This window comes from Oncorhynchus keta, chromosome 22 (genome assembly GCF_023373465.1).
Source record: "Oncorhynchus keta strain PuntledgeMale-10-30-2019 chromosome 22, Oket_V2, whole genome shotgun sequence".
NCBI classification, from domain to species: Eukaryota; Metazoa; Chordata; class Actinopteri; order Salmoniformes; family Salmonidae; genus Oncorhynchus; species Oncorhynchus keta.
The window spans coordinates 10,317,109-10,344,582 of NC_068442.1; the positions used below are offsets into that span (position 1 = coordinate 10,317,109).

General features: G+C 40.5%; 1 protein-coding gene across 3 annotated transcripts in view; it reads right to left on the reverse strand.

The window, feature by feature from the left end:
- The window catches only part of LOC118401028 (polypeptide N-acetylgalactosaminyltransferase 18), a 95,260-nt gene that overhangs the window by 16,260 nt on the left and 51,526 nt on the right, over positions 1-27,474 (reverse strand). For all 3 annotated transcript variants that reach the window (XM_035798170.2, XM_035798171.2, XM_035798172.2), the window contains exon 10: positions 17,534-17,698. In XM_035798170.2, the coding sequence (XP_035654063.1) occupies positions 17,534-17,698 (165 nt within the window). The remainder of the gene's footprint in view (positions 1-17,533; positions 17,699-27,474) is intronic.

Genomic DNA, 27,474 nt, shown 5'->3' on the forward strand with positions numbered 1-27,474 from the left:
CGGAACTAGAAGCGCAAGCATTTCGCTCCTCTAGCATTAACATCTGCTCACCATGTGTATATGACAAATATAATATAATAATATAATATGAAATAATGCCACGGAATCCTAAGCAAATCTTGTCTGCTAAATGAACAAGTGTAGCTCACAGCCATATGGCAAAGCCAGATCAGGGCCTAACATAAGGACAACTCAGAGTATGCTGTTCTGTTCTACATATCATGTTTCTTTAGACCTGGGCTATATTACATGGATTTATTAGACTTTTTAAAATGTAGATGTTCCAAAAGGTCTACATCAGTGGCTTGTAGGAAGCCAGGAGATGCTAAAAGTGTTTATGTTAATTAACGGTCAATTACTGCGAGACCAGCAGTTATTTGCTTGACAATCACACCCCTATTCACACCCCTGGACTTTTTCCCCATTTTGTTGTGTTACAACATGAATTTAACATGTATTAAATATATATTTTTGTCAATTGCCTACACACAATACCCCATCATCATTAAGCTGGAGGCCCTGGGTCTGAACCCTGACCTGTGCAACTTGGTCCTGGACTTCCTGACGGGCTGCCCCCAGGTGGTGAAGGTAGGAAAAAACACCTCCACTTCACTGATACTCAACACTGGGGCCCCACAAGGATGAGTGCTCAGCCCCCTCCTGTACTCCCTGTTCACCCATGACTGCGTGGCCATACACGCCTCCAACTCAATCAACAAGTTTGGAGACGACACAACATTAATAGGCTTGATTACCAAGACAAGACAGCCTACAGGGAGGAGGTGAGGGCCCTGGGAGTCTGGTTCCAGGAAAATAACCCCTCGCACAACGTCAACAAAAAAAAAAGGAGCTGATCGTGGACTTCAGGAAACAGCAGAGGGAGCACCCCCCTATTCACATCGACGGCGTACAGATCACGGACAAACTGAAATGCTCCACCCACACATACAGTGTGATGAAGAAGGCACAACAGCGCCTCTTCAACTTCAGGAGGCTGAAGAAATGTGGCTTGGCACCTAAAACCCTCACCCACTTTTACAGGTGCACAATTGAGAGCATCCTGTCAGGCTGTATCACCGCCTGGTACGGAAACTGCACCGCCCGCAACAGCAGGGCTCTCCAGAGGGTGGTGCTGTCTGCCCAATGCATCACCGGGGGCAAACTACCTGCCCTCCAGGACACTTACAGCACCCGATGTCACAGGAAGGCCAAAAAGATCATCAAGGACAACAACCACCCGAGCCACTGCCTGTTCATCCCGCTATCATCCAGAAGGCGAGGTCAGTACATGTGCATCAAAGATGGGACCGAGAGACTGAAAAACAGCTTCTATCTCAAGGCCATCAGATTGTTAAATACTATTAAAATAGCCATCACTAGCACATTAGAGGTTGCTGCTCTAAATACATAGACTTTGAATAATTGGCCACTTTAATAATGTTTACATATTTTGCAATACTCATCTCATATGTATATACTGTATTATATCCTATTCTACTGTATCTTAGACTATGCCACTGACATTGCTCGCCCAAATATGTATATATTCTTAATTCCATTCCTTTACATTAGTGTTAGATATTACTGTTAGATATTACTGCACTGTTAGACCTAGAAACACAATCATTTCACTACACCCGCAATAACATCTGCTAAAACACGTGTATGTGACAAATCAGTTTTGATGTGATGTCAAAGTGGAATTATGTTTTTCAGCATTTTTACAAATGAATTAAAAATGAAAAGCTGAAATGTCTTGATTCACTAAGTATTAGTGCCAGCGTGGCTAGTGGGCGGCAGCATAGCCTAGTGGTTAGAGCGTTGGACTAATAAACAAAAGGTTGCAAGTTCGAATCCCTGAGCTGACAAGGTACAAATCTATTGTTCTGTCCCTGAACAAGGCAGTTAACCCACTTTTCCTAGGCAGTCATTGAAAGTAAGATTTTGTTCTTAACTAGTTAAATAAAATAAAACTTCAACCCCTTTGTTGTGACTAGTCAAAATAAGTTCAGGAGTAAAAATGTGCTTAACAAGTCACATAATGAGTTGCATGGACTCACTCTGTGTGCAACAATAGTGTTCATCTCTGTACCCGACACATCCAGATAATTGTAAGGTCCCTCAGTCGAGCAGTGAATTTCAAGCACAGATTCAACCACAAAGACCAGGTAGGTTTTCCAATCCCTCGCAAAGAAGTGCACCAATTGGTAGATTTCTTATTTTAAAGCAGACATTGAATATCCCTTTGATCATGGTGAACTTATTAATCACACTTTGGATGGTGTATCAATTCAAATATGAAAGTATCCTTCCGAACTCAGTTGCCAGAAAGGAAGGATATCGCTCAGGGATTTCACCATCAGGCCAATGGTGACTTTAAAACAGTTAAGAGTTTAATGGCTGTAACAGGAGAAAACTGACGATGGATCAAAAACATTGTGTTGTAGTTACTCCACAATACTAACCTAATTGAGAGAGTAAAAAGAAGGATGCCTGTACAAAATACAAATATTCCAAAACATGCATCCTGTTTGCAACAAGGCATTAAAGTAACACTGCAAATAATGTGCCAAAGCATTTCACTTTTTGTCCTGAATACAAAAAAGTGTTGTATTGGACACAACCATATTACTGAGTACCACTCTCCAAATTTCAAGCATGGTGGTGGCTGCATCGGGTTATGGGTATGCGTTACAGACTGAGGAGTAAAAAACAATGTGAATGGAGCTAAGCACAGACAAAATCCTAGCGGAAAACCTGGTTCAGTCTGATTTCCACCAGACACAGAGAATAATTCACCTTTCAATTACCTAAAACTCAAGGCCAAAGTTTTACTTAGAGCTTCTTTAACCGCAACGAGATCGGTGTACCTATACCGGGATGGTTGATGCTAACATGCGCTAGTGTGACTAGAATGACGTAAGTAACAGCAAACTATGGGCAAAAAGTTTAAATTCTTGTTAATCTAACTGCACTCTACCATTTACAGTAGCTATTACAGCAAAAACATACCATGCTATTGTTTGAGGAGAGTGCACAATAACAAAAACGTATCACAGCAACTGGTTTGATACATTCACCTCTGAAGGTAAATAATATACTTGCATTCAGTAATCTTGCTCTGATGATTTGTCATCCTGAGAGTCCCAGAGATAAAATGTGACAGTTTTGTTTGATAAAATCCATTTTTATATTCAAATGTAGGAACTGGGTTATACAGTTTGAACTCGTGCTGCCTCTGGCTCCACACCCACCTCGCCCAGCCATCTAGATGTGTGAAAGTTAAGTGTATAAGCTAATGATCCATCATGTATGACATTCCTGGAAGTGTGTAAACTAAAATTTTGTATCATCATATAATTTCTGTATGTTCTTTATAGTTAGAAAATGTATAGAAAATGTATAAATTGCAGTATTGCAATGCTTCACTGGAACAATCTGAAACTTTGCACACACTGCTGCCATCGAGTGGGCAAAATCTAAATTGCGCCTAAACTGCAATATTATATTATGGCCTTTCTCTTACATTTCAAAGATGATTGACCAATTTTTGGGGGGAAAATGCATGTTTTTTTGTTTGTATTATCTTTTACCAGATCTAATGTGTTATATTCTCCTACATTAATTTCCACAAACTTCAAAGTGTTTCTTTTCAAATGGTATCAAGTATATGCATATCCTTGCTTCAGGTCCTGAGCTACAGGCAGTTACATTTGGGTATGTCATTTTAGGCGAACATTTTAAAAAGGGTCAGATCCTTAAAAGGTTTTAAAATCTATGGAAAGACAAATGCTTGTCTAGCAATGATCAACAACGAATTTGACAGAGCTTGAAGAATTTGTTAAAATATATATATATATTTTTTAAATGGGCAAATATTGTACAATCCAGGTATGGAAACCTCTTAAAGAACCTACCCAGAAAGACTCAAAGCTGTAATCGCTGTCAAAAGGTGTTTCTAACATGTATGGACTTATGTATGAATACTTATGTACATGAGATATTTCTGGATTTAATTCTCAATAAATGTGCAAACGTTTCTAGACATGTTTTCACTTTCTCATTATTGGGTATTGTGGATGGGTGAGAAAAAAAACCATGTTGAATTCAGGCTGTAACACAAACAAATGTGAAATAAGTCAAGGGGTATGAATACTTTCTGAAGGCACTGTATATAAAGGCGGCATCATTGGTAGTAGGCCATCATTGGTAGTAGGCCTATGTTGCAATGTTTAAGACATTAAAATGTACTATTAGAATAATAAATTAGGCATATACAGCTAGGTAGCCCCTATTGATCTAGCAAGGTTATGAGTTTCCACTGTCCTCAGATGTTGATTAGCCTCAAGTGAAACCTTAACAGAAACAAAATATTTTATTTGCAGGCGGGGAAATTGCATTGATCAAATGATTTGTTTCCAATTATTAGCCGGCAGTAGGTACGAGGTAACACTATCCCATATTCTGTGGCTAAGTTTAGTTTAGTTTATTAATTCGACCATTTTAAAAAACAAGCACACATAAAACTTGAAAAAGCCACACATGCACATGAGTAAAATCATTGAGGATAACAAAGTCTGGGAATGATTTTCATTGTGGTCCTCGAGACAAGATGGCTAGACAAGATCGAACACAGTATGGCAGTGAAATAATAAAACAAAAACAGAGAAGAAAAACATCTCATCGATCCAGTTACATCATAGGGGTTATTCATATGGCCACAGAAGACAAACATATTTTTACTTTATTTTTAAAGCTGCCCAGAGAGGACATTGTTTTTAAATGGGCAGAGTCAACTCATTCCATTCTGAGGCTCCAGTATACAAGAAAGTACCTTTCCCAGCATTACTCCGGAACCTGTATAAGCACACATCAGCAACACCTGATCTGATGCTATGATTGTGTGCATTCCTAACACGAGGAAAGTAATCAGTTAGATATCTGAGCGCAGGACCATAAATACTCCTGTAAACCAAACCTAGTCTAATCTGGGACACCCAAGCCTCAACAGGCAGAGAGGTAAGTTCCTGAAACAAGCTCTTGCCTATGTGAATACGTGAACTCACCTTCAATACTACCCTGATCAGATTATTCTGGGCAATCTGGACCTTCCCCTTCATAAATTTAGATAAGGCCCCAAACCAGGAAGTACTAGCATAGTCAAAATGGCATTGAATGAGGGCAGTAGCTAGCACATTCATGGAGTCCTTATCAAGCAGCTTGGACTTTCTAGCCAAAAACGTAGTCCTGGCATTAACCTTCCCTTAGCACATTAACCTTCCCTTAGCACTTTATTGGCCATGCTCACACCTCCCAAGCTTCCATCAAGGATACATCCCAAGTAGCTAACAGAGGTTTTAGTAGTCAGCACCTCGCCCCTTAACTCCACACCGATTTCAGAGGACCTACTCAATTTAGGTCTGGATCCAAAAACAATTGATTCAGTTTTCCCTAAGTGCAGAGATAGCTTATTATCTCCAAGCCATTTGCGAATGTTAGTAAACTCTGCGCTAAGTATGCTCCCCAACATAGTTTTACTTTTGTGAGACACCAGAAGTGTAGAGTCATCCGCATAAAGCAAAAGAAGGCAAGAACAAGCATCTTTCATATCGTTAATATACAATAAAAACAGGCCCAAGCACGCTCCCCTGCGGAACGCCACAACTCATTGTTTCTGCCTGAGACAGTGAAACATTAACCTCTACTACTTGCTCCCTACCTGATAAATTGGACTTTACCCAGCCGAGAGAGATACTGCTTAACCCCAGTGCCTCCAGTTTGGAGATTAAGACATTAGTTAACTGTATCAAAGGCCTTCTGTAGGTCAAGCAGTACCACACCACAGAGATTTCGCTCATCAATCTCTTTCCTGAGGAAGTCAGTCAAGTAAAGTTGACATGAATCAGTGGAGTACGTTTTTCTAAAAACGCAACTGAAAATCATACATCAGACCCTGTTTGTTAACATGTTCCTACATTTGCTCATGTACAACTCTCTCCAGGATCTTTGATGTTACACAGAGGATAGATACAGGCCTATAATTCCCAGGGTCAGACTTTATCCCCCTCTTATACAGAGGTATAACTTTAGCTTGTTTCATGTCCCTGGGAAAGGTACCTTGTTCAAGAGAGAGATTAACGATATGCGTAATACAAGGGCCAATTTGCTCAGCAGAATCTCTAAGAAACCTTGCAGGAATATTATCCAGGCCTGTGGCTTTGGAGCATTTAAGCTCTGCCAGCATACTGACTAGTTTGGCTGTTGCTACCTTTGCAAAAGAAAGAGAGTTTGGCTGAACCCCTAACTCTACATAATACTTCTGGACATGGTTGCTTCCATACAAACCAGAACTGGTGGGCAGCTTGCTAACCAGCTTGCTAACCAGCTTGCTGGCAACAGAAGTAAAACATAAAAAAAGTTTAAGTCATTGGCAACTTCTACTTTTTTCATATACCATCTCCCCCCTGATCTTCAGTCCAATACTGTTTAGTTTGTTTTTGGTAGTACTACCACAGCCTAGTTCCTTAAAATGATTTGCAAAGCTTTTTAGGGTCATTTTTGTTCTCAATTATTTTCTCAGCAAAGTAACCCCTCTTAGCTTCATCCATCCTGCTCTATGCTTTATTACTGTTCAAGGCAATCAGGCTAGTTTGTTACTTGGTTGATTCCACCTACTATGACATCATCTTGGTTGGTTGTCCCTACTATTACATATTCCTTGACATAATGACATCGATGATTTCCCAGACCTGGAACAAACTTTAAAACTGTTCTTGAGCTGTGTTTATCAGATCATCTGCAGAGATATAGCTCATCAATGATTGTATTGGTGTGTATTCTCCCAAAAATGGTTATTCTACGGAAAATGTTATAAAAATACCAGAATTCGTATAATACCCTCTACTATTCTATATGTGCATCTTAGGATGGTATTTTGGTTGCTATAACATTTGGTTTGAAGTGACATTGGGCATAATTATTGAAGCATCCTACCATGGGCCCTACCACTCCCATTGTTTCACTAGTAGCGATGCTAACGCTGGCTAAGTGTTTTCAACTTGAATGTGAAAAGATTGATCTGCTAAAGGTTCCTTAATGAGATGCCAAATAAAACCGATTTTAGCATTGAAAGTAGAGTTTTGTTGTGATCATCTTACGAGAATACTATTGTATACTGTGTCTATGTCTTTTTTCAATGTGCTATGGGAAGGGTTTCTATAAATAACCCATTGATGATCAAGTTGTCATCTGCAAAACATAAGGCAAGTTCACAACGGTTAACCCACAGTTTCCCAAACTCGGTCCTCGGGACCCCAAGGGGTGCATATTTCGTTTTTGTCCGAGCACTACACAGCTGATTCAAATAATTCAATCTTGATGATTAGTTGATTCATCTGAGCACCCCTTGGTGTCCCCGAGGACCGAATTTGGGAAACACTGGGTTAGCCCCTTTTAACAATTGATCAAATGCAAAACAGTCCAATGATTGCATATTGCTGTAAGTCTCAAACAAATTACATTAGATTTTCATCTCTCAGCAGTGCATCTTGTAATTTATGCTGCTATACAAACCATTGTGCTCAGACAGGAACTATTGAACTCCAATAGCAGAGGGCCCTAAACCTAAATCCCTTAAATAATTCATTTAATTTGATAATTAAATCTCTTCACTCAGATAGGAATGATTTATTGCAGACTGTTTACCCTGCACACATATTTTTGCCTTTGTGCAGTGTGCTCAGGAGTGTGGGTCAAATAGGCTGTGAGGCCTATGTGACCTGTGCTCGGATTCTGTAAAGGTACTTCAGGGAGCGTTCAATGTGTTTTACCTGCCGCTGGTTTGAAAGTAGAATCAAAACTTCCCCAAAGTCACAAGTATCAATATTGTCCACACACTGTTTGTAATTAAATAGCCATTTATTTTACATTACAGCAAAGTGTGAAACTTTTAGATCGGGATTGATCATTTTCAATTCCATGCACAGAAGGTATCCAATATTAAAAAATGGACATGGTGTACGTGTTAGACATTTCATGGGTCTTTATTTGGTAGAATTATATCCGTAAGAGTTCTCAGCAGAAAGCATTGGATATGAATATAGGTAAAAACAACACATTCTTCTAAAAACATCTGTTTTTGAACCGTCTGTGTAGGGTAGACGGAGGCTGGAGCAGCTGTGGTAGTAAATTATTATGTATAGCTGAGTATCCTTGCTGACTTGTCTCCAGCTAAGCAGCTCTGGCATGTGAGGCCTGGCTCAGTGTGCTGTAGTAAGGACAAGCACTCTAACCTGACAGAACAGCTCACACTCCGCGTTGCCTGTCCCACCTCCCTTGGGGCATCTTCCCGGTAATATTCACTCCACCCTCCCAACTGAATTAAACATGTGTTTACAGCAAGTGCGCATCATGCCTTGGTTATTGTGCTTAACATTTCTGTAATTCACGTTTTATTGCGGATTTGAAGTGGTGTCTATAAAAGGGGCAAATCAAATGGACCAATAAAATAAGAAGCTGATAAAAATCGATGTGGCTTCTCATAGATTTACGACGCAACATTTCCCTCGGGGTCAAACACAGTTCAATATCTCGAAAGATCCCTTATAAATAATTCTCAGCTGTCCGTTTCAGATTAAATCTCTCTCTCGTCATAAAGGACCTCTGGCTTCAAAAACACACACTAAGCTTTCCACTGGATGTTAAAGCAGGAGTCCTTGTGCCCTCCCAAGAGGCAGTCCCACAACTTTTGATCAAACAGCCACCGGCAGCATTACTTTGGTGGTCCACTTCTCCACAGTGACAGTTATTCATGGGATTGTAGGTTGAATACTAACTAACCACTCTCTGTTCTTCAGTTACCATCACTACCTTCTGGAAACAAAGCTTGGTAGATCATTATTTGGGTTCCTGGATCCTTTCACAGCATTATAAGGCTGTGTTGAGACAATGACTTATCAATGATCCAAGCCCAGCTCAGTTAATCCTTACCATTATGTCCAGGAGTTGTCATGATGCTTCAACAAAATGTACATTATCCCAGGTGTGTTGGTAGACACAATGTAAGTAACCTAATTGATGTCCCTCTAACTGCCCTGAATGCCTCTGCTGATCCTACAGCTATTGTATGCAGTTATCATGTGCAAGAGTTATACTGTTAGCACTGAGGTGGTGTGCCCTAGTAGAAGTCCACTTTGTGCAGCTCACCCTGCACTAAGATAAATAACAAGAGCATGTCTACTTCTGCTAAGCTTCCCAGTAAAGAAATTGAAATAATCAATTTCTAAAAATTGCTAAAAATAGCCCATGTTAAAATATGTAGCTTAAAACCTGAAGGATCCGCCCCCTTTTAAAATTCTTGCCTAAAATGACATACCCAAATCTAACTGCCTGTAGCTCAGGACCTGAAGCAAGGATATGCATTTGAAAATAAACACTTGTACATCTGTGGAAATGTGAAATTAATGTAGGAGAATATAACACATTAGATATGATAAAAAGATAAAACCTGCATTTTTTTGTACCATCATCTTTGAAATGCAAGAGGAAGGCCATAATGCATTATTCCAGCCCAGGCGCAATTTAGATTTCAGCCACTAGTGTATGTGCAAAGGTTTAGACTGATCCAATACAAAATATTGTATCAAGACTACCCAAAATATTCCTAATTGGTTTATTAATACATTTCATTTCATAATTGTGCACTTTCCTCAAACAATAGCATCGTATTCTTTCACTGTATTTGCTACTGTAAAGTTAGATTAACAAGAATTTAAGCTTTCTGCCCATATCAGATATGTCTGTCCTGGGAAATGTTCATGTTACTTACAACCTCATGCAAATCACATTTGCTTAACTGTCCTGTGGGGGGAGACACCGATCCTATAGTTAAGAAACAAGGTTCATGAAATCAATAATGTGCTAGTAACAGATGACATTCATATTTGTACGATCTCTGAAACTCACTTAGAACACCTTTGGTGATACAGTGGTAGCAATAGTGGTTCCTCCAATAAAAGTTTTGTGATTATGCTGCGGGACTTAGAGGTAATTTGTGGTTTAGTACGGTACCCTGCATCATCACTTCATTGCTCCAGACCAGCGAACGGGGAGTTAGAGTACGGATTATGCTTTTGGGTCCTACTGTGTCTCTAACTGACAATTAATGGGCGACATAAACCTAAATAGAAACTGATAATTTTGCACGACTTCAGTATTATTTAATTGTTGTTACACTAAGGTTTTCATTATTTTATTTTGTTAGGACTTTTATCTCTCTTACTGTAGTACTGTAGCCCACTCCCGACTAGTTGCATTGTACAGCACCTGAGTGGTGCAACAGTCTAAGCGGTGTTGCTACATATGCTGGTTCAATACCCGTGCCGGCTGCCACCCGGAGACCCGTGAGGCGGCTTTTGGTTTAAATTTAGAATCCACCAATCCTCTAAAATGTCATTATTGGCGGGGAGTAATGTCATATTTTTCGATATGCTGTAGGCCTACCGTAGGCGACATGAGTCTCACTAGTGTTGAGTAATGTGCTGTTAAAAGTGGTGTAGGTCTTATTTATTTAAAGAGCATATTGAAGTTAGAAGCAATAGGATTTGAAGCAATAGCCTACAACTATTTTAGCACTGTTTCCCGCTGCTCTAAGACAAGCATGGGGACTGGTCTTGATAAATCAATGAGATTTTATTCTGACTAAATCTCTGTTTGGGTATTGGTTAGACTACAATTATACAATTCGGGTGTTGAAATGTTATGCTCTTAGTGTAACCTTTATTTAACTACGCAAGTCAGTTAAGAACAAATTCTTATTTACAAGGACAGCCTACTCCTTCCTCCCCACCTTGGAATTGAACCCTGGTCTCCCACACGATACAGGGATTCTTTAGCTAAATAGCCAAGTACCGAAGCCTACTCCCAAACCTCACGTTGTACAGTGTCATATTTTCCGTTCCATCCTAACAGAAAACCAGAGGGTTTCACATTTTTCTTGGAATAGAAACACTATAATATGAATCAAATTATATAAGCAAAATTTCTTAAAATCAGTCCCATATACTATGTTCTTCCAATTTTTAAAAATGTTATTCTCTTGTACAGCCACTAATGAAAGGCTATTAAATGCTTCTCAAAGATGCCCGCCGGTGGTCAAACTAGATTTAATGGCACCAGTGTTTCACACTTAAATAACGTATCATAGAATTCTGCGGCACCATGCAAGCTGCGCAGCAGTACGCTGCAAATTTTAAAGGACAAACCGCTGTACATGGTTATAACAGAAAATACAGAAATGCCATTGGTGGAGGTGTTCCTGTAAAGCTTAGAGATGGCTACAGCTTTATCTGCCTCATCTAAAGGCCATTCTTGACAGAAGCTCCTATGGACCACCAAGTGCTAACAGTCAGTATCTGGATAACTTGTGTGAAATGCTTGATAATGTATGTGATATCAACAGACCGGTATATTTTCTGGGTGATTTAGATATTGACTGGCTTTCATCAAGCTGCCCACTCAAGAAGATGCAACCAGTGCCTGCAACCTGACTCAGGTTATCACTAAACCTACCAGGGTATTTACAAAGAGCACAGGAATTCATATATGTATTAATGCTGCAGAAATTTGGTTGAAAGCCGTATCCAAATCAATTGGATATAGTTGACTTATCTAGGAAACCAAAGATCCAAAGGCTGGGCCTTATATCGTGTATAAGAGGTCATACAAGAAGTTCTGTAATGAATCCTACATCATGTTGTTGATGTACTTATGAAATTGCTTATTCCAGTTACTAATAAACATGCACCTATTAACAAAATGACTGTAAAAACTTAAATTCTTGTATATTGATGAGGAATTTAAAAAATGTATGGTTGAGAGGGATGAGGCAAAAGGAATCGCAAATAAGTCTGGCTGCACAACCAATTGGCAGCAGGTAGCTTAGCGGTTAGAGCGTTGGACCGAAAGGTTGGAAGATCGAATCCCTGAGCTGACAAGGTAAAAAGAAATCTGTCGTTCTGCCCCTGAACAAGGCAGTTAACCCACTGTTCCTAGGCCGTCATTGAAAATAAGAATTTGTTCTTAACTGACTTGCCTAGTTAAATAAAAAGGTTAAAAAATAATGCCCAGCATAAGACTTTTTCTAATCATAGTCGCACACCTCAGGTAACCTAGCTCATGTTAATAAGTTTTGTATCACAAATAAAGTGGCCAAATAACTTCCTAAAATTAAGCAGAATCCTCTTTACAAGGGGTGTAGAGCCTAACTGGCATACATGAGCAGCCCGTGAGTTTCAAGTTTGGGGAAGATCATTGTCACCATAAAAATGCACCTTTTATAATAAAAGCATTACATGCATAATCACATTTGTGGTCACTTTTGATAATGGTGTTTTCCTGCTAATGGAACATTCAAGCTTATAGCCTACTGCCATGTGCGCATTGCTGCGCTTATGTGAAGAAATAGGCTAATAGATTATCAACATTTAAAGCTAAACGTTCTCATCCGTTGTGTCATCTACATTGAGTACATTTTGGGGGGGAATGCTAGTGGTTGTATTAATTTGAGATCTTTCGCATCCCACAACTGTCTCAGACGATGTTTGGAATATTTATTTTATCACACAGAATATATCAACTTTTGTACTATGGGGGATAGTAGATTGACATAGGTTAGTGCTTTTGCTGTTCAGTAGCCTACTCATCTTGTTGGCTGACGAAAAGTAGATGCGGACAGTTCTTCTAACAGCTTCAATGTGCACTTCAGAATTGGCAGTTGTGTCCCTGATGTGTCTGCCAGGTTGCATAAAGTTTAATGACACTTTTTATTTTCAAGTCCTACTGTATTAATCCAGATGTTCCTACCACGATAACGCGTTACTCATTTGACTGTCTTTGAATCTAAACATTCCTCTCACTATTAAAAATGAGGGGCCCTTATTTGAACCTTGAGGAACACCTAATTGTGATGCTCTCAACATTACAAAAAGGTCAAAGAAGTACATTTTCAGTGTGATCATGAGGGTGACATTAGGCCTAATTAGAGAGATTTAATGCCAGCGTCTGCAGTGGAGAACAAGGAGAGTCGTTAGGCGATGTTCATGTTTCTTGCCTAACGTGATTAATGAGACCGGGTTCAATGACCTACTATGGCTTTTCATATGGCGTTGACGCTTTTTGGCAACACTCCGTAATGAGAATCAAGGCCACTTGAATGCAGGCCGGTGAACCACACTTTTAACCCACTAACAGGCCAATCTCTTCACATCCACTTCTCGAAATGCTCAACATCCCAATGCAGTATCTTATTAGCCTGGTTCATCTACCACATTTGTAACTTTGCTAGTGACCAGTGTTGGAGGTAACAAGTTACAAAGTAACACTTTACAATAGTGTTACTTTTTCCTATAATAAGTAATATAATAGAGTACTGTTCCAATTTGAGTAATAGTACTACAGTTACTGATCAAAGATATGTAGTCATTATTTCATTACTTTTGTTTTCATTCCCTTCCTAATCTAATGAAAGTTATTGATCCAAATCAATATTTGTGCTGGGTTGACGGTAGCTGGATTGTACTAAAAACACATTTAAAAAAAGATGACCATGGTAAAATATATACGGTGTCCGATAAATATATATAGCATGTACAGTGCCTACGGAAAGTAATCTAATCCCTTAATATTTTCCACATTTTGTTACATTACAGCCTTATTCTAAAATGGATTCAATGTTTTTTTTCTTTCAGAAATCTACACAATATACCCCATAATGACAAAGCGAAAACAGGTTTAGACATTTTTGCAAATGTAAAAAAAAAAACTTTAAAAAAACAGAAATACCTTATTTACATAAGTATTCAGGCCCTTTGTGAGGAGATTGGAAATTGAGCTCAGGTATATTCTGTTTTTATTTGCTATTTGGTATTTTATTAGAATCCCCATTAGCCGTTACAAAAGCAGCAGCTAACCTTCCTGGGGTCCAACACAAAACATGAAACATAATACAGAATGACATAATGCAGAACATCATTAGACAAGAACAACAAGGACAGAACTACATTCATTTGTATAAATGTACACGTAGCCTACATATCAATGCATACACACAAACTATCTAGGTCAAATAGGGGAGAGGCGTTGTGCCAAGAGGTGTTTCTTTATCTGTTTTTTGAAACAAGGTTTGCTGTTTATTTGAGCAATATGAAATGGAAATGGAAGGCTTCATATAATACAGAACGTTTTCTTGAATTTGTTCTGGATTTGGGGACTATGAAAAGAACCCCAGTGGCATAAGTGTGTGTGTCAGAGCTGTGTGTAAGTTGACTAAGCAAACAATTTGGGATTTTCAAAAGTGATGCAGTCAACTCTTAGCTAAGAGAGACTGGCCTGCATAGTATTAATATTAGCCCCCTGATTACAATTAAGAGGAAAATGTGCCGCTCTGTTCTGGGCCAGCTGCAGCTTAACTAGGTCTTTTCTTGCAGCACTGGATCACACGACTGGACAATAATCAAGATTAGACACAGCTAGAGCCTGCAGAAGTTGCTTTTTGGTGTGTGGAGCATCTCTTTATTATGGACAGACTTTAAAACCACTGAATCTATATGTTTTGACCATGACAGTTTACAATCTAAGGTAACACCAAGTAATTTAGTCTCCTCAACTTGTTCAACAGCCACACCATTCATTACCAGATTCAGCTGAGGTCTAGCACTTAAGGAATGATTTGTACCAAATACAATGCTCTTAGTTTTAGAGATGTTCAGGACCAGTTTATTACTGGCCACCCATTACAAAACAGACTGCAACTCTTTTTTCCCCCTTTTTTTTTACACCCCTTTTTCATGGTATCCAATTGTTTAGTAGCTACTATCTGGTCTCATCGCTACAACTCCCGTACGGGCTCGGGAGAGACGAAGGTTGAAAGTCATGCGTCCTCCGCGATACACAACCCAACGCATCCAACCCAGAAGACAGCCGCACTAATGTGTCAGAGGAAACACCATGCACACTGTGCCCGGTCCGCCACAGGAGTCGCTGGTGCGCGATGAGACAAGGATATCCCTACCCGCCAAGCCCTCCCTAACCTGGACGACGCTGGGCCAATTGTGCGTCGCCCCACGGACGTCCCGGTCGCGGCCGGTTACGGCAGAGCCTGGGCGAGAACCCAGAGTCTCTGGTGGCACAGCTGGCGCTGCAGTACAGCACCCTTCACCACTGCGCCACCTGGGAGGCCCTAGACTTAATTGGCTGTGGTTGCTGATGCGTATATGGTTGAATCATCAGCATACATGGACACACACACTTTGTTTAATGCCAATGGCAGGTCATTGGTAAAAACAGAAAAGAGCTGCCCTGCGGACATGGGCACTTCCATTAAAGAAAACCCTTTGAGCTATGATATGGTAGATAGCTCTGATATGGCAAAGGTTGAAACTACACTTTCTCAACATGTTTGACATTAGAGACACTTCCATTAAAGAAAACCCTTTATTAGTTCTATTAGAATCATCAGTAATTTCTGATATGGCAAATGTTGAAAAGCCATAACACATGTTTTCTCAACAACAGGTTATTTGGTCAATAAATATCAAAGGCTGCACTGAAATCTAATAGTACAGCTCCCACAATCTTATTATTATCAATTTCAGTAGATTTCCATCTAAGTTGTCAATGCCAGGAGGTTTGACATTATTGATCGTTAACAATCCTTTTTGCATCTCCCACACTAACTTTACAAAATTCAAACTTGCACTGCTTTTCTTTCATTATTTTTGATACATTAACATAATTGCACATTGTTTGTCGTGGGCATTTCCTGCCTAAGTTTTCCCACTTTCCCAGTGAAATAATCATAAATATAATTGCCAACGTCAAATGGTTGTGATGAGTAAGCCATCTGATTCAATGAAAGATGGAGTTGAATGTCTTTCTGCTCATATTTTTTAATTACAACGCCCATTTAGCAGACGCTAATTACAAAGTTTTTTACCCATCATTCTTTATATCATTGATCTTGGCTTCATAATAAAGTTGCTTCCTCTTTTTGTTGAGTTTAGTCACATACCTTCTCAATTTGCAGTAAGTAAGTCAGATGTACAACCAGACTTATTAGCCACTCCTTTTGCACCATCTTATTCAACCACACAGTTTCCCAAATCCTCCTCAATCCATGGAGCCTGAACAGTTCTAACAGTCAGTTTCTTATTGATCATCCTTGAGATGTTTCTACAACTTGGAGTCCACCTGTGGTAAATTCAATTGATTTGACATTTTTTGGAAAGGCAAGCACCTGTCTATATAAAGGTCCTACACTTGACAGTGCATGTCAGAGCAAAAACCAAGCCATGAGGTCTTTGGAATTGTCTGTAGTGCTACGAGACAGGATTGTGTCGAGGCACAGATCTGGGGAAGGGTACCAAAACATTTCTGCAGCATTGAAGGTCTCCAAGAACACAGTGACCTCCATCATTCTTCAAAAAATGGAAGAAGTTTGGAACCACCAAGATTTTTCATAGAACTGGTCACCCGGCCAAACTGAGCAATCGGGGGAGAAGGGCCTTGGTCAGCGAGGTGACCGAGAATCCATAGAGTCCCTTTATGGAGATGGGAGAACCTTCCAAAAGGACAACCATCTCTGCAGCACTCCACCAAACAGGCATTTATGGTAGAGTGGCCAGACGGAAGCCACTCCTCAGTAAAAAGGCACATGAGAAACGCATCTCTGGTCTGATGAAACCAAGATTGAACTCTTTGGCATGAAAGCCTAGCGTCACGTCAAGAGGAAACCTAGCACCATCCCTACGGGGAAGCATGGGTGGCAGCATCATACTGTGGGATGTTTTTCAGTGGCAAGAACTGGGAATCGAGGGAAAGATGAACGGAACTAAGTACAGAGAGATCCGTGATGAAAACCTGCTCCAGAGCGCTCTGGACCTCAGATTGGGGATGAACGTTCACCTTCCAACAGGACAACAACCTAAGCACACAGACAATACAATGCAGGAGTGGCTTCGGTACAAGTCTCAATGCCCTTGAGAGGCCCAGCCAGAGCCCGATCGAACATCTCTGGAGAGACCTGAAAAAAAGATCCTCAGCTCCCCATCCAACCTGACAGAGCTTGAGAGGATTTGCAGAAAAGAATGGGAGAAACTCCCCAAATACAGGTGTACCAAGCCTGTAGCGTCATACCCAAGAAGACTAGATGCTGTAATCGCTGCCAAAGGTGCTTCAACTAAGTCCAGAGTAAAGGGTCTGAATACTTATGTAAATGTGATATTTCAGATTTTGCTAAATATTCTTAAAACCTGTTTTTGCTTTGTCATTATGGGGTATTGTGTGTAGATTGATGAGGGTGGGGGGGGACTATTTCATACATTTTACAATAAGGCTGTAAAGTAACAAAATGTGGAAATACTTGTGAATACTTTCCGAAGGCACTGTATAAACTGGAAGTAGAAGCCTAAATATTGTTGTCCATTCGTTTAATCCATTTAGGAGAGGAATGGTAGGAGAAGACAGGAGTAGCAGTTACCTGAGTAAACAGCCAGGCGAGCTTCATGCGCTTGGCTGTGGCGTAGCTGCACTCCAGGAGCCGCGGCCGGTTGTTCACATCCACCAGGCACTTGTTGTCATCGTCGTCGATGGTGGGGCTCAGGACCCCCAGGTGAAGCTGATGTGAGTTTGTGTAGTACACGTTCTGGAGAAGGAAAACACAAAAAAGGACAAGTACCAGATGAGTGTCAAGCAAACAGAATGGAACAAGGAACATAAATGGCATCTGAATGGAGGCACTGAAGGCAAGCATCAGGGAAGTAATTGGGTGGGATTATGTTTGTCTGTCACAAACAAGACATTTAGAGAAGCAATTATCCAAATGTAAAGCAACGTTTGAGCCTTTAATCTGTGATCTCGTATCCTGGAAGCGTATAGCTGACGTGGGATACGGTGATAAGTGGTTATTAAACAGGAGTCGGTCTATAGATTGACATTCCTTTCCAACAGAAGGCTTAATGGTGTTTCCTCACCATTCAGAGCTGGTGACAGAATCTCATTAGTCTGAATGCCTGTGAAGAGAGGACTCTGTCCTGCGTTACCTGCCAGGTCCTTTGATAGGTCCTAATGGTGTTTATTGTAATAAAGCCACAGCTTAAAGTGTTTACACACTTTACAAAAAACATTGTAATTCAAAACAGCAAGTAGTAGAAAGGAATTCATAAAAATGCATACATTGATGGACATTTTTCCAATACAAATTGTGGTTTCACTTTACAATAAGTGTCCCTAATATCATCCAATTACATGGTAGTTACATCAGTAAAGTGAAACTACAATGTAGGTACTGCACTTGTTGGTACATAGCAAACCAGTTATTCCTGTACAACGGTTTGTGGCATGCACTCATTCAAGGATTGACAAATACATTCACAATTATGATATACTGGGTGAGAGGAGGTTTAGCCACAATTAAATATAGTTTGCTGTGCAATCTAATGCACAAAAATGACAAATATCAATCAAAATTGTCGCTGACCATGACAGTGGCCATCTCTTTCACACAGCCAGCCACATTAAAATGCTTTCCGATAAGAAAGAGGAATCTAGTGGAGTGATTATTTACAGAGGCTTAATTGTAGTGGGACATCCTAATTGCTGGTGTTTGGCAGCCCCACCTGTTCTAACAGTGAAGAGGTGGTGGCAGGACAGAGACAACAGCTGTGCTGAATAAAATAGCCATGTTGTCTGCATATGTGATGAAGAGGTTTCTCAGTGTGGGCTGAGCAATGAGGTTAACCCTCGCAGCTGGGATGGGGAGTGAAGAGAGAGGGGACATCACTATAGTTAGCAACATGACTCAGAAATACAGATATGCATCTGTTGGTCACAGAGACCTTAAACTAGTAGCCAGCTTATCTTCATGATGTGTTGTTCCTTCTCTCTTTCTAGAAGCAATCAGTTACAAGGCAAAAATACAGATTGAGGCCTTCAACCAAACTGAAGACTGAGAAATATATGTGCACCAGACAGGTCAAGGCTTCTTGCATGCATGGCTTTGAGATGTAAGTTGGGTTGTTTGGATGACCCAATTGCTGGATTGCAGACATTGGGTCAATAGTTGTGTTGTTTTCTGTAACTACATCAAGTTTGGGTTGTTGGTGCTGGGTCATTAAGGTTGGGCAATGGATATTTGACCCAGCCAGTGGGTTAATTCTCCTGCCACAAGCGCATGACGTCCACAGAATACTTGCAAGTATTCTAGTTCTAATGCGATTCAGTGACTGACGAGTGGAAACCGGCAATTGTTATTTCGTGTTTTGGCTGAATGAAATCCTTGAAAACGGTATGCAACAAAATGTTACGAATTATACATTTGATGGTAATTCAGGTTATAGGTTGTCCTATCGTAATCAGGTAGGTAGCGTTACCTAGATTTTCTGTGCTAATAGCTGACACTTCATCTGGACTGTCTCGGACATTGTTTCACATTTGGAACGGAAGAGATGGACCAGGAAACACTCTTGCTTTTGGACGACTCAACTATAGCCTGAAGTTAAAGAAGAACATATTAATCTTACATGCAGTGAGTATTCTGTAAATGACACCTTTTTTTTTTATACACGAGGGGAAGTCCTCGAGACACAGACATGAATACTTAGGACTGTGGACACACCAAGCTTGAGCAGTAGCTGGATCTTGTCAGGTACATGTTGAAAGATTTATGTATTTTGAAAACTGATTATTAAAAGGAATTTATAATTCATTGAATACTTTGAGTCAAAATGTGAGAGGGTAGCCCAGATGACCAAGTGGCTGAACATCTGGCCGGCAAACCAGGTTGCAGAGTACACAAAGGAGGCTGTGATCCAGAGGGCTCAGTGGACCAGACAGAATGGGGCCAAGACAGTCGAGATAGTCAGAGAGTATCCGCGTCTGCTGGATACTCCAGGCATGGTGGGTCATTTTCACAAAAGCAGACTTTAATTTGATTCTTTTTTCTAGGATTAACTAGCCTGGGCTGGCAAAGAAACATTTTTTTTTTACCTTGAAGACTGATCCAGTGTTGCTTCCTACCTTTTATTTCATCTGAAGCCTAATAAACTGCATGCTTCCCGAGTCGTAGTGGGAGGACCACAACATATCATCGCGTGAGTTTCCACCGCCATTTCTCGCACAATTCATTTAAAATGACACAAAAATATCCCACCATGTCAAAAAAAACTAATTGTCTTTAGCCATTTATAGAATTGTACCGGGATTTCATGTTTCCATCAGCCCAGTCGTGACTTTTTTCATGCATCAGAATTCATCTGCATGAAATGGTTGACTGGAAACGTGGTTAGTGTTGTGTAAATGAACCTTTGAGCCCCAGCCTCAAATGAATGAAAGATGTAGACATCAAACAAGGATTGGATGTTGATGTAAATGGCTATAAAATATACTAAATTAATTGTGTGTGGTGGCATTGTCAGTGTACCTCCATGGTTTGCAACAAGTCCTTATATTCTAAAAAAAAAAAAAAAAATCACATGATTTCACTAAGGTGGAGGTGACCAGACCCATTTGTGTTGGCTCTTAGGAACTGCTCACAGGTGTTTGCAGTCTTTAGTGGACTGGCATTGGAGCAAGATGCACTGCGTGGGGCACTGGATGTGTCCTATTATGTGTTTGATTTTATAGTTAGCTTTTCTATGCCTTTGTTCCTGCTTTTTGCCTATTGTACGGATTGTGGCTCGTTTTCCTTTAGTTCAATTACTGAAGCGCATTCTGGTATGCTTTCATTCTTTCACACCAATTTACTTTTAATACAAATGGTAGATTTTGGAGATTGTGAAAAGTGCTTTATGAACGAAATACACTTATTAAGTAATGGAGTGTGACATTCAAATGTAATATTTTACACTTGTTCTGTGTAACAATGTTTTAACTCTATCCAAATGTAGACCATTATTGTATGGCAAAACAGCATGGTGTGTGTGTGTGTGTGTGTGTGTGTGTGTTGTCACCTAAGATATCCGAAGTGTGCCAAAGAATGTGATTATCTATCGATTAGCTCTGGCATCAGAGCTATCAGACAGATCTGTGTTAATACCACTTAAGACAGACAATGTCACACACACACACACACACACACACACACGCATACTTTGATTTTCTCCGATTGCAATCTGTGTGTGCACACCAAGTTCAACTGAGGAATTAGTCTGATGTTTGGACCTTAGAGAATATGAATCAATTCTAATAAGCATTCTTATAGCTGAGCTTATGAAATAGTATCTTGTGAAATATACTGAACAAAAAAATGAAACGCAACATGTAAAGTGTTGGTCCCATGTTTCATGAGTTGAAATAAAAGATCCCAGAAATGTTCCATATGCACAAAAAGCTTATTTGTTTACATCCCTGTTAGTAAGCATTTCACCTTTGCCAAGATAATCCTTCACCTCACAGGTGTGGCATATTAAGAATCTAATTAAACAGCATGATCATTACACAGGTCCACCTTGTGCTGGTGACAATAAAAGGCTACTCTAAAATGTGTAGTTGTGTCACACAACACAATGCCAGAGATGTCTGAAGTTTGAGGATGTGCAATTGGCATGCACATGATCATTTATCACTCCAGTGTTAATCTGCAAAATTGTAATTATTTGCCTACCTCCTCATGCCTTTTGCACACAATGTATATAGACTCCTTTTTTCTACTGTATTATTGACCTGTTAATTGTTTACTCCATGTGTAACTCTGTGTTGTCTGTTCACACTGCTATGCTTTATATTGGCCAGGTCGCAGTTGCAAATGAGAACTTGTTCTCAACTAGCCTATCTGGTTAAATAAAGGTGAAATAAAAAAATGTAAAAATTTTCAAATCTTTAGGGCTTAAATCGATGGATTTCGCATGACTGGGAATAAAGACCTCCATCTGTTTGTCACAGATACCTTTAAAAAAAAGGTAGGGGCGTGGATCGGAAAACCAGTCAGTATCTGGTGTGACCACCTCAGGATCTCGTCACGGTACTGTATCTCTGCATTCAAATTGTCATTTATAAAATGCAATAGTGTTCATTGTCCGTAGCTTATGCCTGCCCATACCGTAACCCCACCGCCACCATGGGACACTTCACAACATTGACATCAGCAAACCGCTCGTCCACACGACACCATATACGCTGTCTGCCATTTGCTGGGACAGTTGAAACCGGAATTAATCTGTGAATTGTACACTTCTCCAGCGTGCCATTGAAGGTCAGAATTTGCCCACTGAAGTCCGTTACGACACCGAACTGCAGTCAGGCCAAGACCCTGGTGAGGACGAAGAGCACGCAGGTGAGCTTCCCTGAGATGGTTTCTGACAGTTTGCAGAAATTATTTGGTTTTGCAAACACACAGTTTCATCAGCTGTCCGGGTGGCTGTTCACAGACCATCCCACAGTTGAAGAAGCCAGATGTGGAGGTCCTGGACTGGCTTGGTTACACATGGTCTGCGTTTGGGAGGCCAGTTGGACGTACTGCCAAATTCTCTAAAACGAAGATTGGAGTTGACTTATGGTAGAGCAATTAACATTCAATTCTCTGACAACAGCTCTGGTAGAGATATTGGTGTGCAAAAGAGCAGAAAATAAAATAAATAAAAACAGTATGGGGACGAGGTAGGTAAAAATGGGTGGGCTATTTACCGATAGACTATGTACAGCGGCAGCGATCGGTTAGCTGCTCAGATAGCAGATGTTTGAAGTTGGTGAGGGAGATAAAAGTCTCCAACTTCAGCGATTTTTGCAATTCCTCCCAGTCACAGGCAGCACTGGAACGAAAGGCGGCCAAATGAGGTGTTGGCTTTAGGGATGATCAGTGAGATACACCTGCTGGAGCGCGTGTTACGGGTGGGTGTTGCCAGTGAACTGAGATAAGGCGGAGCTTTACCTAGCATGGACTTGTAGATGACCTGGAGCCAGTGGGTCTGGCGACGAATATGTAGCGAGGGCCAGCCGACTAGAGCATACAGGTCGCAGTGGTGGGTGGAATAAGGTGCTTTAGTAACAAAACGGATGGCACTGTGATAGACTGCATCCAGTTTGCTGAGTAGAGTGTTGGAAGCAATTTTGTAGATGACATCGCCGAAGTCGAGGATCGGTAGGATAGTCAGTTTTACTAGGGTAAGTTTGGCGGCGTGAGTGAAGGAGGCTTTGTTGCGGAATAGAAAGCCGACTCTTGATTTGATTTTCGATTGGAGATGTTTGATATGAGTCTGGAAGGAGAGTTTACAGTCTAGCCAGACACCTAGGTACTTATAGATGTCCACATATTCTAGGTCGGAACCATCCAGGGTGGTGATGCTGGTCAGGCGTGCGGGTGCAGGCAGCGAACGGTTGAAAAGCATGCATTTGGTTCTACTAGCGTTTAAGAGCAGTTGGAGGCCACGGAAGGAGTGTTGTATGGCATTGAAGCTCGTTTGGAGGTTAGATAGCACAGTGTCCAAGGACGGGCCAGAAGTATATAGAATGATGTCGTCTGCGTAGAGGTGGATCAGGGAATTGCCCGCAGCAAGAGCAACATCATTGATATATACAGAGAAAAGAGTCGGCTCAAGAGTGGCACCCCCATAGAGACTGCCAGAGGACCGGACAGCATGCCCTCCGATTTGACACACTGAACTCTGTCTGCAAAATAATTGGTGAACCAGGCAAGGCAGTCATCCGAAAAACCGAGGCTACTGAGTCTGCCGATAAGAATATGGTGATTGACAGAGTCGAAAGCCTTGGCAAGGTCGATGAAGACGGCTGCACAGTACTGTCTTTTATCGATGGCGGTTATGATATCGTTTAGTACCTTGAGTGTGGCTGAGGTGCACCCGTGACCGGCTCGGAAACCAGATTGCACAGCGGAGAAGGTACGGTGGGATTCGAGACGGTCAGTGACCTGTTTGTTGACTTGGCTTTCGAAGACCTTAGATAGGCAGGGCAGGATGGATATAGGTCTGTAACAGTTTGGGTCCAGGGTGTCTCCCCCTTTGAAGAGGGGGATGACTGCGGCAGCTTTCCAATCCTTGGGGATCTCAGACGATATGAAAGAGAGGTTGAACAGGCTGGTAATAGGGGTTGCGACAATGGCGGTGGATAGTTTCAGAAATAGAGGGTCCAGATTGTCAAGCCCAGCTGATTTGTACGGGTCCAGGTTTTGCAGCTCTTTCAGAACATCTGCTATCTGGATTTGGGTAAAGGAGAACCTGGAGAGGCTTGATAATTGACTGATTTCCTTATACAAACTGTAATTCAGTAAAATCTTAGAAATTGTTGCATGTTGTGTTTATATTTTTGTTCAGTATAATAAATAGACATTAGGGCTGTGTTTATATTTTTGTTCAGTATAATAAATAGACATTAGGGCTTTGTTTCAATGTATGTTCTGAAATGCAGGCAATAGAAATTCATTATTTGAAATTCAACCTTGTATATTGATTGTGAGGAGGTGGGATGGTAAGAGTAAGCAAACATATTCAAGAAAAATTGAAATTAGGATTACATAAATTACCCAGCTGCTGGGTCAATCCCCCAACCCAATGTGCTGGGTTTGTCACAACCCAATTTCTACCTTTTAAGATGCCAAGATAGAAATTGTTTTCACCGATTGTTTTCAGTATCCTAATTTTGTTTTCTGATAGTTTCAGGGCAGCCATCTCCAAAGTTCACTCAAAAGGCAATAGTTCTGGACTGGGTTTGATTTTGTTTTTTGTTGTTTTAAATAATTAACAACATTTGAATATCTTTTAAACTTCCATTCTTAATCTATTGCTCAGTTATCACCTGGCTCATAATTAATTATGTAGTTGTCCCTTTAAAACAGCCTAAGGTCAACATCCCCATATTGTTCACATTTCTCCCATGTATAAAAATATTCAGTCTTTGCTATTTTCTTCATTACCACGCAGATTATTTCAAATTGTATTGGATTTATTTGAGACATTGAATGCATGTTGTTAAGTATATTTACTACATTTACTATGTTTATTTTTTTTCTCTGTGAAGTAAGTTCATATTAAGTCATTATTTGGTTTATTTACAGTGCATTTGGAAAGTGTTCAGACCTTTACATTTCCACATTTTGTTACAGCCTTCTTCTAAAATTGATTAATTATATTTTTCCCCTGAATCTACACACAATATCCCAGAATGATAAAAAAAGCAAACAGTTTTTAAAAAATAAATCTTTACAAATGTAAAAAAAAAAAGTATATACCTTACTTACATAAGTATTCAGACCCTTTCCTATGAGACTCGAAATTGAGCTCAGGTGTATCCTGTTTCCATTGATCATCCTTGAGATGTTTCTACAACCACATTGGAGTCCACTTGTGGTAAATTCAATTGATTGGACATGATTTGGAAAGGCACACACCCATCTATATAAAGTCCCACAGTTGACAGTGCATGTCAGAGCAAAATCCATGAGGTTGAAGGAAGTGTCTGTAAAGCACCGAGACAGGACTGTGTCGAGATACAAATCTGGGGAAGGGTACCAAAAAAATGTCTGCAGCATTGAACATCCCCAAGAACACAGTGGCCTCCATCATAATTAAATAGAATTTGTTTGGAACCACCAACACTCTTTCTGGAGCTGGCCGCCCAGCCAAACTGAGCAATCGGAGGAGAAGAGCCTTGGTCAGGGAGGTGACCAAGAACCTGATGTTCACTCTGACCTTTGGCCTGAATTCCAAGCATCACATCTGGAGGAAACTTAGCACCATCCCTACGGTGAAGCATGGTGGTGGCAGCATTATGCTGTGGAGATGTTTAGACTAGTCAGGATCGAGGGAAAGATGAACGGAGAAAAGTACAGAGAGATCCTTGATGAAAACCTGCTCCAGAGCACTCAGGACCTCAGACTGGAGTGAAGGTTCACCTTCCAACAGGACAATTACACTAAGCACACAGCCAAGACAATGCAGAAGTGGCTTCGGGACAAGTCTGAATGTCCTTGAGTGGCCCAGCCAGAGCCCGGACTTGAACCAGATCGAGCATCTCTGGAGAGACCTGAAAATAGCTGTGCAGTGATGCTCCCCATCCAACCTGACTGAGCTTGAGAGGATCTGCAGAGAAGAATTTGAGAAACTCCGCAAATACAGGTGTGCCAAGCTTGTAGCATCATAATACCCAAGGAGACTTGAGGCTGTAGTTGCCGCTAAAGATGCTTCAACAAATTACTGATTAAAGGGTCTGAAAACTTCTGTAAATATGGTTTAAGTTTAGATTTTTTAAATTCATTTTAAAGAATTTCTAAAAATCTGTTTTTGCTTTTACTTTAGATTTAAAAAATATATATTTTACAATAAGGCTGTAACGTAATGAAATGTGGAAAAGGTAATGTGGTCTGAATACTTTCCGAATGCACTGTAGATACATTCCAATGTTGTTTAACACACAGTAACCAAAAATGTGATCTAATTTGCATATTCACTGAGTTTACAACAAACAAAATGTTCGCCACAAGTTTCCCAGAATTGTTTGCCAGAAGTTCACAAGTTGCCGCAAATGTACAGCAACCATTTGCCACAAAACTAATTTGCATGTGAAAATATGAGCTTGTCGCAAATTTGAGGCAAATTGGTCAAAGGCTTGCCACAACTGTTTGTCAGAAGCCTGTTTTTTTCAGTAAGTGTTTACATGTTGCATTTATATTTTTGTGGCATACACACACGCATTAACACTGACCCATCTTGTAACGCATGCCTTAAACATCATCCCACACCCACACATATCTGAGTCCAACCACAGACACCCCACATCACTCATACAGAAGTCATACAGGAGAGGAAGTCTAAATAGATTCATTGGGATCTCCCAACTCTGACATCACCCCATAGAAGTTGACATTTCAAACGGTTAAGGGGGTTATGGTTAGGTAGGGATTAAGGTAAGGGGTTAAGGTTAGGGTTTAGGGTAGGGACATCAAGTATTCCGGATAGCACTAGCATACAGGTGATGAGAGAGAATGGAAAGTCATCATGGTAACTACATTCTGTGTCTGCAACTCTGGTATGCTCCCATGGTGATTTAAATCAGGTGCCTTTCGATCCGAGTTGGATTGTACTTTTTTATCCATGTCAAGTAGGCTAATATAGATCATTTTGTATACAATATGATATACAGGGAAAATGGGAGAACAGCACACCCTATGAGCAGAACACATTTTATAGAAAATATTTTACGTCTAGTTCCTCATTTAGACCTCTTGAAGACAGAGTGTTGAGGAAATGTATCCAAAAGGACTTGTCTAAGGAGGAAATTGTCAATACCCCCCCCTTACATGGCATTTTCACATGTTCAATGCCCAGATAGGGGAGAAAGGACAAGTTTGCCTGGGAAAAATGCAGCGCAAGAGGACTTTTGATATCATTATGTCTAAAGCAACTCCTGTGTTCCGTGGTTCATGTTTTAAGCACTCTATGCGTCTTTCCCCACATACGACAATCTGCATGGACA